The sequence below is a fragment of the Tetrahymena thermophila genome (assembly GCF_000189635.1).
Source record: "Tetrahymena thermophila SB210 genomic scaffold scf_8254555, whole genome shotgun sequence".
NCBI lineage: Eukaryota > Ciliophora > Oligohymenophorea > Hymenostomatida > Tetrahymenidae > Tetrahymena > Tetrahymena thermophila.
In genome coordinates, this window is record NW_002476326.1 from 416,761 (window position 1) to 432,533 (window position 15,773).

A 15,773-nucleotide genomic window follows, 5' to 3' on the forward strand; every position below is an offset into this window, starting at 1 on the left:
TCACAGCCCAATTAATAGTGAATAAAAGTAAATAAATACAGAAACGAGTGGAATAAATCAAATTAATTATTTAGCATAAGATTAATCATCACCAGGTAGCGATAAATAGAATCTTGCAAATTTTTTTAGAGTACAATTGTCATAATCTAGCGATAAAGAAGCCTTGAAGAGCGAACCAGATACAACTAAGTTTGTACTTCCTTTACAATACTTCAATTCTCCAAGTTCGAAAGCTTAGTAAAGTTATTCATACAAACAAGCAAAAAAGAATAAAAGCTAAAAAATGATTGATGAAATATTTGGTAATAAAATAAGCCAAACAGCCTAAAAAAATTAGAGTAGTAAATTATTGAAAAATTTGTAAGAAAGTCAAACTACTTCAAAAAAGAATTATATTAAAACCTAAAATGAGCACGGTAACATTAGTAAGCTATTAATTGGTTAGAATACACATACTTAGAGTTAGCACTTGAGTGCACTTCCTTTGATATACCCTGCTCAAAATATTAGCACTTAAATACTTAAAAATAATAGTGACGTTACAAAATAGGTTTAAAGCCCTTAAAATTCGCATAAAAAAACTAAATTGTTTAAAAACTATCACGTTTAAAAGGTAAGTACTTACAATTCTGTAAAGAATTTAAATAACCCAGATACTAAATTATTTATCGAGAAAAATTATTTTTCTCCTTTTGGGGATGCTTAATTTGATCTCGTTACTTCTCCATAGTTTAGATATTCAAAATTAGGCTATTAAAGCACCATTAAAGATCAAATATAAAATACTCTAAATGAACTTCATAATCGAGATAGTAATTTAAAAGCTACCTAAGCATATTAATAAGCTAAATAAAAGGAATAGAATAAAATAAATTAATCTATTTTAAGTGAGCAACAACAATAGTAAAATGAGTAGGAGTGTTAGCAAGAAAATTAAAAGTCATTAATTATTGAAAATAATAAGAAATTTTTACTTAACCTAAATAATATATAGAGTAGTAAAGTTAACTCTATTCATCATTTAACTTAAGAAGGGGTAACACCATCTAATGCATCTAGTAACAGAGTTATTGAGATAAAATCAGATAGAAATGTTTAATCATCTCTGAATGAAATAGCATATGATCGTTTTACTTTGAACAAGTAAATTAATCTAAAACCTAGTGATGTTAAAAAGAGAGAGCTGGATTCCAAAAATGTTCATTAGAGTTTAGACACAAAGTACAAGCAATAAAACTATTAGTCAATGGTTAAAAAGAAAGAGGTTAAGAGCTAAATAAGTTAAAATTACATAATAAGTACCTTGCCTTCCAATAATTAGATTCAATTGCCTCCAATTTCTTTAAATCTTTAAGGTAAAAAGCAAAATACAAGATCAATGACAGATATAATCATGATCACAAATAGAAATAAAGAAGAGGATAACTCCAATTTTTAATTACCTAAAATTGTAAAATCTCCTTCTTTAGTTTTGATAGATAACAATTAGGAGCAGAATTAATAAATGTCTCAAAAGAAATAAAACTTTGAGAGATCAAAAGTTAAGAAAAAAACAGAATTCGTCAAAAGCATCAATAATATTGAGAAGAAATAAATTAAAAGATAGTACACAGTAGATTCACTTCACACAAAATTCTATTCAGAATCTAAAATCAAACAATTGGATGGAGATTCACAGGAAAGTTTAAGTTCAAATTAAGGATTGTTAAATGTAAATATGATCAACGAATAATCAAGAAAGCATAAGAATAAAAGCTTCCATTCAAAATCAAACTATAGTTAAAGCGAAATTCAAGAGGAAGAGCACGACACTTAAAATGTTCCTGTAAAAAGAAAACTGCAGAGAACTTAAACTATGGTGGAAATAGAAAAAGAGTTGATAGAGTCCATTCGACATCTAAAGCTATTAATTACTCAAGATGAATAGATGAAGATTTTTATTTAAACCTTTTGTTTCATTGAAGTAGAAGAATTCTGCTTCTTTCTTGGTGTATTCTTAGATTCAATATATAATATCCAAGAAGAAGGAACGAACTCGAATTAGCTTATGAGAAACAAAGAGAATTCAATCTAACAATAAAAAAATGTAATCACATCATAGCGTGTGATTACTTTAAATGACAATAATCAATCCTTTGCCCAAGGCAGTATGACCAACATAAATACTGAACCCATAAATGAATAGTAGATTCTGACATAATCTATCAAGCTTCCATTATATGGAGTGGAAAGAATAGAAGATTTATTGAAATAGAGCTTTATTTAAGCTAACGTAAAAAATATAGAGTACAAGCTATAAGTCTTTAAGGAAAACAGATCATTCCTCCTTCCAGATAATCTTTTAGATGAAATAGGAGGCAGAGTTTTTATAGAAAAAATGTTTGCCATTTTTTTTGGAGACCTAATCTAGAGCAAAGAATTTCTTAGAGATTGTTACGAAGAGCAGTATAACGCTATTTTGGAAAAAATATATAACCCGATTTATTAAGAAAAATATGTTTAAATGATTTGTGAGTTCCTTAAAATTAGTAATGATCACTAAATTGCTGAAACGTTGAAAGATAAGATAAGATCTTTAGGAATAAAGTTGAGTTCAATAGATTTTTTTATATTGAAGAAGAGATTATTTTATTTCTTGCTAAAGTAGAACTTAGTTATCACAAGATAGCAGATACTCAAAATTATTAGCAGATTAGACTAACTACGTTAAATAATATGTACTGATGTTTTGTTTATCAGAAACCCGTCGAATCTAGAGAGACATATTTTCCTCTCACTAAAGAGTTTTTTAGTAAGTAGTTCATTCATTAAAATAGTAACAACTCAATAGTTAATGGACTTAACACAATAATTAATCAATTACATAACATCAAAAATATCAGCTACAGTCTTTATTTAATATTTGTAATAAATTGCCATAGAAGATAACTTCTAACGACTCATTGAATCCTTAGAGTTTGTTTCAATACAAGCCTTTGAAATCTATTCTTATTTAAGTGTAGAAGATAGATCTGATCTGAAGTGCAAGTTCACAATCCTTAGATAAAAGTTAGGCTATGAAAAATATATATCTTAAATATTACCTTAACCACTACAAGTTATTCTAAAAAATCTATCAGAATGGGTTTAAACCTAAATAACAGACGAGCCTTTACCAAAAGAGATTCTTTTGAAAAATCTAGAAAATACTGAACTTTTAGAGTTAATAATAGAGTTTTCTGAACCAGAAATAAGTGCATTTAATTACCACGATTCGTTTGCAGCCTTTACTTATTACAACATTACTAAAGTATAATTCGACTTCTGGGTAAGAGGGTTTGTATCAGTTCTTTAAAAATTTGACACTCCAAAAGAAGATATTACCCTCGCGTAGAATTTCTTAAACTCTATATTCCCAGACAGGCAAACGAGCAAAGAATCTAATTTCAAATTAAACAAGCATTCTGAACAAATGTTTGACACACACATCAGAACTGCTTCACAACAAAAAATATAAATTAACCTCGATATTTCAAATGAGTAAAATGAATGAAAATTTGAAAATGAAGCTAATTTTTAGTTTAGAATCTAATCACTCTTTTAAGAGTTTAAGAATCAATCAATCAATCAAAAGTATTTACAAATTTATAAAATGTACAAGAAATATAAAAAATAATATTAACAGTATCAAATAAAATAAATATGTATATGTAAGAATAAAAATTTGCATATATATAATCAAGTAGGTATTAATTAGTTAAATCTATTTAATAATGTGTTTAGTTTAGTTTGGATATTGTTTATTAATTTGTTTTTTTTTTGCGTTTTTTTGTTTTTTTTTTGCAAGTTAAATGCTTGACTGACTGACTAATTTGTATTCATATATATAATTCACTTTAAAAGTATCACTTCATTAGGTTTGTTACTGAATTAAAATATAATAGTAATTTTCTTCCCAATCGATTTCAAATTATTTTAGACTGTATTTCTCAATCTTAGCTAAGTGCATTATCTTTAAGCTCTAAAACATTAGAAAAACCTTCAAGGATGTTGTATTTAAAGTTTTCCAAGAAATTTAATGTATTGTTTCTCAAAATGAATATATTTTGATGATACAACTTAAGTGACAACCAAATTTATTAAGCTTAATCATTTAAATTTTAAATCATTTCCATTTATGGACTTTCAGGTAACTAACATTTTTATTTAAAATTTTCGAATTCCTTATTAAAGTAATATTATCCCTAGTAAAACCCTGAATAAGCAACTCCCCAAATAAGTCCTAGTTTAGGACCAGCTTTTTATAATAAAATATTTATTAAGATTATTATAAAAAGTTAAATTATTATTGCATTATCTTTAATCTTTTTAAATTATTTTAAATATTTTCCAATTATATCTAAAATCGATGAATCTTTTCAACAAAGAATTTTTAAAAAAATTTAAAATTAAATTAAGATTATTTATTAATTAATTAATCTGTTTATTTATTCTTTCGTTATTTCAAGAAACTTCGTTATGAAAGATGAAAATTCTACTATAGTTTATTTACTAATAAATGTGTTTGCAAGGGATTTTAATTGGTTTGGTATTATTAAAATTGTAATAAATTTAGGGCATTTTTTTTAGGGTAATAAGAATATTCTATTTTGTAAAATAGAAAACTTAGTTCAAACCATAATTTTAAAATTTCTTTTGATTGAAAATAAAAATTATTAAAATAATAATGTCAAATTATATTTTTTTTATAAACTTGTATTTTCATTGGTTCTCTTTCAATAGCAGTGAGAAAAAATCTGAAACTCCATTTGCTTGCTGCTATTTTATTGATTGGCTAATATTCAAATATAATATCTATATAAACTTTTTTGTTGTTTTTTATATGATATTGAGTAAAAATAAAATAAATAGTCTTTTTTTACTCAAATATACAATTGTTTCTTGAAGTTTCTCTAATTTATTCAAGTAGAAAATATGATAAATTTTCTTAAATAAAAATATTGATATAGATTATTTTCTTGTTGCTTCTAAATACTCTTTTCTATTTTCCTTTCAATTAAAAACACTTTAAAAGCAAATTCTTGATCAAAATTTTACTAAGACTAGTTGATAATGCACTTTTCATTTTATATAACTGCTAAAAATTATATTATAGTAGAATTGTTATTACCTCTAATTGTTAAAATCCAACCAACGAATGCTCCGCCAGCTGCCCAGTTGAAAACATCATCTTTTCCTCTGAATTGTTTTAAGAAGTGATTTGATGATTCAAAGATTAGTCTCCAAACCAAAAAATTAGTACCAAGGAGAACTCCTCTGGTTTTAGCTAGCTACCATCCTGCCTAAAACTTACTAGTTACAGGAGCATACCTATATCCTTTTAATAATTTTGCAAAAATAAGTATCTTCGTTAGCCTAAAAATTGTTTTGAGATCTCGAAATAATAAAGTCAGTATTAAAGGTGGTTTTTGAACTCATTTAAGTGAGTATTTTATGTGTTATTTACATGCGATTAAAGATAATTAACAAATTTATAAGGCAAATTTAAAGTATAAATAAAGAATATAAATTAATTAATTTGTTACCATGGTAAAAGAAACATGGAATACCGATTGCCGAACCAAGTAAAAATGACTATCCAATATTGTTACAAAATTTTTAAAATTCAGTAAATTTTTATTCTTCTTTTGATTTATTGAGCATTTCAAGTTAATTTACCTTTTGCTTAAGTAGATGATTTTTTTAATCTTTAATTATATTGATTTTTTATTAAATATTATCATCTGTGCCGTCATCTTTTATTTACGCTTGACTCAGAAACTTCAGTATATTAATACTAAAAAATTTATTTTCAAAATCAAAAATAGATTGTTTGATAGATAGATTGAAAGATAGAAAAGAAAGATAGGTAACTAACTAACTAACTATTTTTATTTCTAAAACAATTACTTTAACAATCAGTCAATAACTAAAAATAAATTTCCATGATCTTCTAAATTGTTCTAATTTATTTTCCTAACAATAATTAATCAGGAAACGATATTTTTGACAATTTTACAAATAAATTATTACATAATTTAATTAAATTCATTCTTTTAAAACTGATAATATCTAAAACCTACATTAATTATTTTATTAAATTTATTTTAAATTATATCAATTAAAATACTTATTCTTATTGTACATCTTAAGCAAGGTTTTTTTATTTTACAAGTTATTACGTGGTACTATTTATTTACCAACTAAACATCATATCAAGTATTTATTTACTTTTTTTCATGTCTAAAAAATTGATATCTCTGAATATATTCTCAAATATTCTAATCAAAAATGATTATGAAGCATAGATTATTGTGAGTTTTTGAGTATATTCTTATATTTTCATTCAAATTATATATATTCTACCATCTTTAGTCTAAACACGATCATAAAAATATTTATTTAGCAATCAAAAATTTAGATTATTTTGTTCATAAAATTATAATTTTAATTCTCATAAATTATTAGCTAAAATTTTAATTAGATTTAAGAATAGATCTAGTACAAATTTAGTTTTATCCAAATTTATAATTAAATGGTTAATAATTATATTTGTAAATTTATTAAAAAGAGCAAATTATTTTTAGAAATTATAAAACAATTAATTTTACTGAAAAAAAAATTATAAAACATTTTTTAAATAAATTTTATAAAAAATATATCATTCAATATTTATATAAAAATTTTCAATAATCAAATATCTTAATTAAGTTTTTATGTACAAAACATTTTTATTTTCTTCCATCAATATCATAACATAAATATTAAATTAAAAGTAAAAAGATAATTATTTATAATCAAAAATGATTGATACCAAATTATAAAGATTATTAAAAATAAAATTCCATTTTTTATTTTTCCAAAAGAAAAATTTAATTTCTTATTACTAAAATTTTTGATTAAAATTTAAAAAAACAATCTAAATTAAAATGATTAATAACATATGTTCTATTGAAAATATATTTCAATTATTATATATAGAAATGAGTAAAAATGAATAATAAATCTGCAAATAAGTACTTGAGTATCTAAATTGTTATTTTAGCAATTATAGAAATGTAAATAACGAATTAAAAATAAATATTTATAAAATTAAAAGTATTTTTTTTAATCACAAACAAATAACAAATAAAAATTAATTTCAAATTTGAATAAATTTATTTTTTACTTAATTTTATAATCTGAATTAAGTTAATAAAATAACTAATTCATAAATTTAAATAATTTTAGAGTAAAATTACATTTTCTTTGAAAAATTAAAAATGTTAAAAAAATATAAAATAAAATTTATTTTGAAGATTTTTTTATTTTTATTAGATAAGAATTAAAAATTGTTTTAGTTTATTCATATTTATTAATTAAAATTAATTTCTCATTTATAAAATAAAAAATTAAATATCCAAAATTAACTTACATTTAATTCATATCTAAATAGCAAAATAATAATTTATTTCATAATTATTATTTAAATATTTTAAAAGTATTTTATATAAAATTTATTTGTATAAATTACTAATAAAATAATTAAAAGTAATAACCCTAACCTGTAGATTTAAAGTTAAAAATCAATATTTATAAGGTTTCTTAATTATGAATAAAATATTACTTACAAAACTATTTTATTTTCTTTCTATTAAAGAATAAAAAACAATATTTTATTCATTTTCTTTTTTAGAAAATAATAAATGTTTGTTTAATTTTTACTCTACTTTCTTAAATTTTATTTAATTTAACAATTATAAAGGCATTTAAAAAAAAGTTTTTATTTATTTTATGAATATATTTATCAACTTATTTTGTTTACAATGAAGTGTTGGATTTGAATTTATTTTAAAATTAAAAAAAGTAATTATTTTTAAATTTAATATTTAAGATTTGTAAAATAATTCAAACTATTTAATTTTATTAATATTAAATTTATCTTGATAAATGAATAGAAAAGTCTATATTTTAGTTTATTATAAAATTAAAAATTTATAAGCTAGCTGATAATTATTTAAGATTAGATTTTAAATTATTTTTATTATGTTTTAATAAATATTTTGCTTTGAAGATGAGAATAAATTTTTATGTTTTTAAACAAAAAGTGTATTGAGAATTTTTTATTAAATAAATATATCATAAACAATTTTAATCCATAAAAAGTTTTTAAAGTATTAAAATGAATTGATTAATAAAAATTAGTATAATAATAAGTTTTCATAAAATTAGATCTTACAAGTTACACAAATATAAATGCAAAGATACAGATTTCAAATTTATAACCCTTTGTTAAAATAAAAAGTATTTCCCAATAATAAATTTAACAGCTAATAAATTATTAATTGATTACATAGTTATGTTAAGTAAAACAAAATGAAAAGATTTAAATATATAATTAATAGAAATATTTATTTAAAAAGTAAGATTGCTTAGCTGATTCGAGTTTGAAAAATATATTAAGGGGTGTGAAAATTCCATGAAAAATAGTATATTGTGTATCCAGTAATTGAGATATATTTAAAAAAATACCACTTAACAAAGTATATTACTCAAAAATTGAATTTAAATAATAATATGAAGATTGAGAAACTTAAATATCTTAGTATTAAAATGGGTAAGATATTTTTATATAGCATTAAAGCATACAATAATCGAAGTTTTGAATTTAAATATTCAGATTATAGGATGTTTTTATTGAGGAGTATTTAATATCCATTAATTTCATTAAAAAAATTGAATGGCAAAATGATTAAAATTCAAGTAATTGAGGTAGTACAATCATCAATAGATTATTTTTAAAAAGAATATATTTGAAAACAAGTATTTAAAGCTAGAAGTGCGTGTTTGTTTTCTAAAGTTTATAATCACATATTTACCTTCTAACAAATTACGAAATACTAATATTTAAAAATACAATTTAGCAATTTATTAATTTTGTGGAGAATAAGAAATTTATTTGATTGAAACCATCCTCTGTACTAAAATTGTAAAATAAATAACATGACTAAGTTTTTTTTAATTTTACTTAAGATTAAATTTATACTGCTCTAATTTTGTTAAATCATATTCTTATTTTCAAACATTATCGTATGTTTCTCTCAATACTGATATTAAAAATAAGTCTATACTTTATGTGGGGATTTTATTGTTCTAAGTTAATTTCTATTACTGTGTTAGCGTCTCATTTATTGATTAATTGATACATTCATTATGCCCTAGTAAATATTTAGCCTAGTTTTCAAAAAATTTTTATTTAAATATTAAGTGTTATAAATCACCAATTATATGCATATTTATATGAACAGGACTTATTTATTTGAACAAGTGTTTTTTTAAAATAATACAATCTGATTCTAAATATTTGATGCTTTATAAGTATTTATTTTAACTTAATTTATAAGTAAGCCGAATTAAATTATAGAGTAAAAAATTCAAGTTTTTCAATATATTTAGCTTTTTTGAATTAAATTGTAAATATTCGAAATAGTTGTTAAAATATTCATAAGAATTTTACAAAAAAATATATCTTAAGCTTATATTAGAAATTTCCCTCAAAATATTTCGTTAAAATCTTAGACTTTCAAACTTTTTCTTATAAAAATTTAATTTTGTAAAAATGGCATGCAAATAACACTAACAAAAACATGTAGAAATAATACAAATTTCAATTGTAAAAAAGGGATAAAAACATGTATTTATTTATTTTTTTTCAGCTATATTAAAATCTGTATTTAGGTTGATCTATTTTGTTTTGAATACTTGAAACATGCTCTTAAAAATATGATAAAAGCAAAATTAATTCAGCTGACACTATGCTCCTTAAAATCACTCATTCATCTTGTAAATTTTATTGATTTCTGCTTGCTTGAAAAGAAATCATAAAATGTGATTATTTTGTTGTAAGTTAGAAATTTACAATTTTTAATTTACGCAAATTAGGTGCTTTTAGAAGGAATTAATAAAATTGTCGATGCATTAATAATAAATAAATATTATACGGAGAGTAATAAATACTCTTATCTATTATAGTCAAATTTTAATTGATTATAAACAATTTTTTCTAATTTTCTTTGTTTTTTCTATATCTAAAACGTACACATTAAATTACATTCTCTCATAAAATAAAAGATAAATAATTTATTTTATAAATACTTCTCAGAACTTATAAGCAATTATAATTTCATAATTATGGTAAAATTTTCATTAAATTCTTATTTTGATTAACTCAAAACTTTATTTTTTTTTTTCTTTGTGCTAGTTTAATTTGTTTACTTTCTCTGCTGTTAAATGTGAGTTTTGTTCTATATTTAGAATGATTTTAAGATGATTCTTAAAATAAAAAGGTGAAAAAAGTGTAATTTAATTGATGTAAAAATGCTTTTATTTGATTAGAAATCAGTACTCTGAAAAGGACTGATCCAAAAATTTTGAACAAGCTTCTGTTAATAACAATTTTGATATTCGCTTTTTAAAAAATATAATTCGATAAAAAGTTATTATAAAAATGTATTTTTTACACTCTTTAGCATTAGAAATTAAATATATATCTACGTTGATAGGGTATGTCCCAGACTACAACATAAGAAGCAGCATAAATTCCAAAAAAAGATTTTCGTTTATTTTCAAAATAGAAAATTATCATAGTAGTATTTATTTTATGGGGTTAAGCATGTAAAAGAAGAGACTATACTACTCAAAATCTATTTTGTTTATTATATACTATTTTTTTATAATCAAAAGTAAATTAGAAAAAATTATTGCTCTCAAGCGATAATAATTGAGTTTACATTGACTCAGCAAAACATATTTTTTTACAACTAATCAACTAAAAACAATTAATTAATTCGAAGATATTTTCAATTGTAAGACTCGCATTTCTCACGAGAATTTATAAGCATTAAAAATTCTATATGTAAAAAAGTAAAACTAATCATAAAAACTGGGAAATAGAGGAGGAGGAGAACATTTAATTTTGAAGTATTTGTAACAAAATCTAAAAATTTTATTTACGAGCTTTGATCATAAACCCAATAATTAATCTACAAAACCACCTATTTATTTAATCCTTTTTAATTCATATGCAACCAATCATTTAAAAAATCTCTTTTACAAAATGGTGGACCCCTCAACAAAATAAATCAAATCTAAGAGTAAATTACTAGTAGTAAATTAGTCTAACAAAGTAAATTAAATGACTGCACCATTTTATCTTTTAAAATATCTAAGAGTTTGTTTAATTTATAATAAATATTTAACTTAAAAATTATGATTGAAAGATTAATTCATTATTAGTTTTTTATAATTCTGCTTCCATCATAATCAAATAAAATAAGTATTAATATGATAAATTGATTTTGAATAATAATAATAAATTAAAGGCTAATCGATCCCCAAGGATGATTTTACAAGAGAAATAATTATAATTAAATAATTTCCTTATTAAATACTATAAAACCTTAAATCTGAAGTGTAACTGAGCCATTATTTAATTACGGGTTGAGTAAAGATAATAATAATTAACACTTCTCAAAATTAATATGCTTTAATAAAACTGATTAAAAGGAGTGTAATTGTTAGTAAGTTGTAAATGAGTCTTGTGTCTTGTGAAGGATAATAATTTGTTTATGTATGTAAAATGATATTCACATAATAAACGAATAAAATTTAAAGAATTTGAAAAAAATTATAAGTATGATCTATCGATCAATTTTTTGTAAACCCCTCAACCAATTAAAAGATTTATTTAATTTATCACACCAACAGATGATATTAATCAATTTATTTAATTACCAAAAAACTCTCATACTTTTAATTAAAAAAATAATATCGATTGCTAAAAATAAATTTATAAGGGCACATATATAATTTTTAATAAGGATTATTTATTTTCATCAACAGAACAGAATCACAAATTTTAGTGAATCTTGCATACTATTTAGCTTTATTAATAAAAAAATTGATGACATTAGTACTCTCCAAATTTATTAACTGTAAGAAGGAATATAAAATGATTTGACTATTAAAAAAATAAAAATGAGTACCTAACTCTCTCTTTTTTTATTATAATTGTTTTTTTCTTTTTGATCAAATTATTTAACAACTAACAATTGTAATTTATCTTACCGCAATAATCAAAATTTTGAAAATAATTTGATTTGCAGATTTTATTAAATTGTTAGATCATATTTAAGGTATTTTAACAAAAATAAGGAATGTTTGCTTTTTTATGCGAGATAGCAAGGTGAGCTGATAGCCAACTATTTCTATAAAATGAAAATAAAGTTGATTCATTGAAGTGAATCTTTTCATCTATTACGATTTATAATTTCAGGTGATAGAAAGATTAATTTGTAGAACGGAAGAGCTGCTTTACAGTCTAAAAGAATATCGCTTGACTCAAAATAGAAGTTAGTAAAAAGGAGATATTCCGTCATTATTGATATTGTTTTAAACTTGCTCCAAAAATATCGCGCAACATCTACCTTTACCAGATCTAAATTTAATGATAAGACTACTATTAATCGTCATAAGAAACTGCATGGAAAATAGCTTGATATTTAAATTTTTTCCTTTCATAATTTGTATAAGTATATCATCAAATTAAAAGGGATAGTAATTAAGATATCAATTAACACAAGATTCCTTCTAAAATATTGTGAAATTTCAATTTAATTATTAAAGATGCTTTTAAAATAAATTATTTCTTACTGTCGCAGTTATGGATGAATAATAAAGATTAACAACAAGTACGAGTGAATACCAAATAAATTAACGGTATTAAAACTTTGGATTTTACTTCTTCTCTTAAAAACAAAAATATATTTAAGAATCTACAGGTAGACCTATTGCAACTGGTTTAACTTTTTTACCAAATATTACTATAAGTGCTGGATGAAATAGCTTAAATTTTAAATAATATTCAATAAAAGTTTGGAGAAAGGTAAAATAGATATATAGATAGCTAATCGGTGAGATAGAATTTTATTTATTTACACATATTTACTTATATTTAACAACAAAATACATGACACAAACTAACTTTTAAGTCTAATTATAATTCTAATAAATAGTCCTTTAATTAATTTCTCAGCTATTTATATTTAGCACCTCTTTAAAAAATTATGCTGAGTTTCTTATACTTTCTTTCTAAAGACATTTCTTATTATATGTGATCTTTAAAAATCTTTATTTTTAAACAATTAAAAACTTAAAAACTGATCGATCGATCAATCATTAATTTTTTAAAAAAGCTTCATTCTATTTTTAAATTTTTATTTAAGGTGGAGTACACTTATATAAAAATAATGTTAAGTTATCATATTCTGGATTTCTAATTTTCATTAAAGTGCTTAACCCTGCTTAAGTAACCATTTTAAAGCAATTTAAGAACAGCTATCTTAACATAAAATTCAATAATTTTTTTTCTTAAACTTAATTGAAAAAATAACAAATAACAATTTAAAAAAAAACACATTGTTTATCTTAGACCTCTAATTCAAAAATCTTTGACACTTTTTGATAATAATTTTGTTTTATTGGTAGTTTAATTCAATAAATTATTTAATTTCGATAAAGCTGAAAGATAAATACTGTTAAAATTTTGAATTCCAAATGAGTTTAATCTTTGAATAAAAAGTTTTTTTGAGTTATTTTAAATCCATTAATTCAATTTCGCTTTAAATTTTGGGGGTTTATTGGTATCAAAATTACATAGAGCAGTCTGATTTAAAATTTTGATCAAATTTACATTTAATGTATCAATATGTAAATAGGGCGCTAATTTTTAATAATCATAAATCTAGAGAGTATGGGAAAAATAAAGTATATTTTATTAATAAATTTTCTAAGCAGCGACTTACATTTAATAATATTGAATATTATACAATATGCATGGCCAAGAATGTATTATGTTGTAACAAAATTAAATGAAAAAATATAAGAAAGAGGAGGGGAAAATAGGTAACTTTATAGAGTTTAAAGTAAATATATTATTTACAAATTTATTTTTTAATGTATTTAAAGTTGTTTGATTGTCTTTTCTTCCTCCCTTTCTTCCTCCTTTTTCAATTAATTAATTATAATTTTTTATGGGTAGGCTAATTATTCAAACGCATTATTTGTTAATTAATGATGCTGAGATGAAATCAAAAAGGTTATACCTTAATATTCATAAGAATACATTCATCAAAAAGTAAAATATTCTCTTTGTTTTAAAGTAAAATATTCTGCGATAAGTTTTTTAAGGTTTTTTAAAAAGAAATTTCAACTAATTTTTTGTTGTTGATAACTTCTCCTTAAAATTTATTTAAAATGAAAGATAAATGAGATAGATGCCTGAATTTTTAAAAAAGACAAATAATGTAAGATCAAATAATATTAAAATTAAATATGACTCTTTAAATTTATAAATTAATCATAATATTGCATTTTGGAGTAAAATTGATGTAAGAGGTATAGTGAAATTCTATTTATAAATCCCGACAATTACTAAATTGATTTCAAATAGAGTGGACTTTTCAATACTTAGATTTAGAAAATAAGAATCAAATTAATTAGGTAATCTTTATGTGGAAGAATATCTATCATAAAAATCTTTATTATAACAAGAATAATTATTATTTATCTTAATAATAATTCTAGTTTATCTAAAATAATTATTAAAAAAATTTCAATACCAAAGATTATTTTATTTACTTATTCAAAACTTAAAAACTAAATCAACTGCAGTTAATTTAATAATATATTTATATTAACGTTTATAGTATTTTGTTAACAGCAATATAAATGAATCAATAGCAAACAAATGCTAGTGGAATAAAGCTAAGATTAAAAAATATCAACTTGAAATTTGAAGATTGTAAAATTAATCTTCATGAATGTATTAATGATAAAAAATCAACTTATTACATTCTTATCATAAATTAGAAGCAGCTATAGCTTGGTATAAAAAAGAAAAATGCACTAGCTCACCCATAACATCAAATTAATTAATTAATATTTTATTAATAAAGATCTAAAAATAGCAAGAATTATTTATTACATTTATTCACAAGGCGAGAAATGATAAAAACAAACAAACCAATCTTATTAATTTTCTATATATTAAATTAATCTATTTACATTAAAAAATATTCTTTTATTAATATCCAATTATTCCTTTGGTGTTACTCTAATATTATATGTAAGGGTTAGATTTTTTAATGGTATTGATTTATTAATTAATAATAATCTGTTTCAAGTATTATAGTAAAAAATTGCCTTTTTTTGAATTAATTTTCATGTGCTAAGCTGAGCATAATTTTCGTTTGGTAGCTACAAAGTATGTATATTAAATTATAAATATATTATCATAGAATCATTTGTATTTATCATTAAATATAGAGTATGTAATATCCCATTAATGATATTCCTTCAAAGAATACTTTAGCTTACAAGCTATAACTATTATTTAATTTGTTTTTTTTTCAAATTAAATAAATGCTATCTACAAAATTGATGAATCACATATCGCTTCTAAACAAAGGATTTTAATGTTGTTAATGGACCAAAATTCTATCTTTTTAACTTTAACCTCATCAAATTCTTTGAAAATTTAGTCCATTGATATACAAATATATAGCTGGCTAAACCAATTTCATTTATGAAGATTTTAATTAATAAACGCATTTCATTCTAGTTTATGAAAATTTATAAATTTATTTATTAGAATCAAAATTTTTACCTGTTTTAATTTAGCCAAGATCACTGCATAAGCTTTAAAAGAGTTATTTAAA

At 21.7% G+C, this 15,773-nt stretch overlaps 5 protein-coding genes across 5 annotated transcripts; 2 read left to right on the forward strand and 3 right to left on the reverse strand. All coding sequences in view use genetic code 6, as the record gives it.

Annotated features, from left to right (window-relative positions):
* Window positions 1-212: 212 nt before the first annotated feature.
* Window positions 213-1,121, reverse strand: TTHERM_000411649 (transmembrane protein, putative; the record flags this gene model as incomplete). Its single annotated transcript, XM_012798823.1, has 1 exon — window positions 213-1,121. One exon carries the CDS (start codon window positions 1,119-1,121, stop codon window positions 213-215), a length of 909 nt encoding a protein of 302 aa, XP_012654277.1.
* Window positions 1,122-3,968: 2,847 nt separating this feature from the next.
* On the reverse strand, window positions 3,969-5,682 carry TTHERM_00411650 (Tim17/tim22/tim23/pmp24 family protein; the record flags this gene model as incomplete). The annotated part of the gene is made up of 3 exons (XM_001020859.3): window positions 3,969-4,276; window positions 5,150-5,356; window positions 5,565-5,682. The coding sequence occupies 3 exons, from the start codon at window positions 5,680-5,682 to the stop codon at window positions 3,969-3,971; spliced, it is 633 nt and encodes a 210-aa protein (XP_001020859.3).
* A 4,151-nt stretch (window positions 5,683-9,833) lies between these two features.
* TTHERM_000411677 (transmembrane protein, putative) lies at window positions 9,834-10,529 on the reverse strand (the record flags this gene model as incomplete). The annotated part of the gene is made up of 3 exons (XM_012798824.1): window positions 9,834-9,864; window positions 9,931-10,301; window positions 10,518-10,529. 3 exons carry the CDS (start codon window positions 10,527-10,529, stop codon window positions 9,834-9,836), a joined length of 414 nt encoding a protein of 137 aa, XP_012654278.1.
* A 3,233-nt stretch (window positions 10,530-13,762) lies between these two features.
* TTHERM_000411678 (transmembrane protein, putative) lies at window positions 13,763-14,142 on the forward strand (the record flags this gene model as incomplete). The annotated part of the gene is made up of 2 exons (XM_012798825.1): window positions 13,763-13,979; window positions 14,096-14,142. The coding sequence occupies 2 exons, from the start codon at window positions 13,763-13,765 to the stop codon at window positions 14,140-14,142; spliced, it is 264 nt and encodes an 87-aa protein (XP_012654279.1).
* A 423-nt stretch (window positions 14,143-14,565) lies between these two features.
* Window positions 14,566-15,210, forward strand: TTHERM_000411679 (hypothetical protein; the record flags this gene model as incomplete). Its single annotated transcript, XM_012798826.1, has 1 exon — window positions 14,566-15,210. One exon carries the CDS (start codon window positions 14,566-14,568, stop codon window positions 15,208-15,210), a length of 645 nt encoding a protein of 214 aa, XP_012654280.1.
* Window positions 15,211-15,773: the final 563 nt, after the last annotated feature.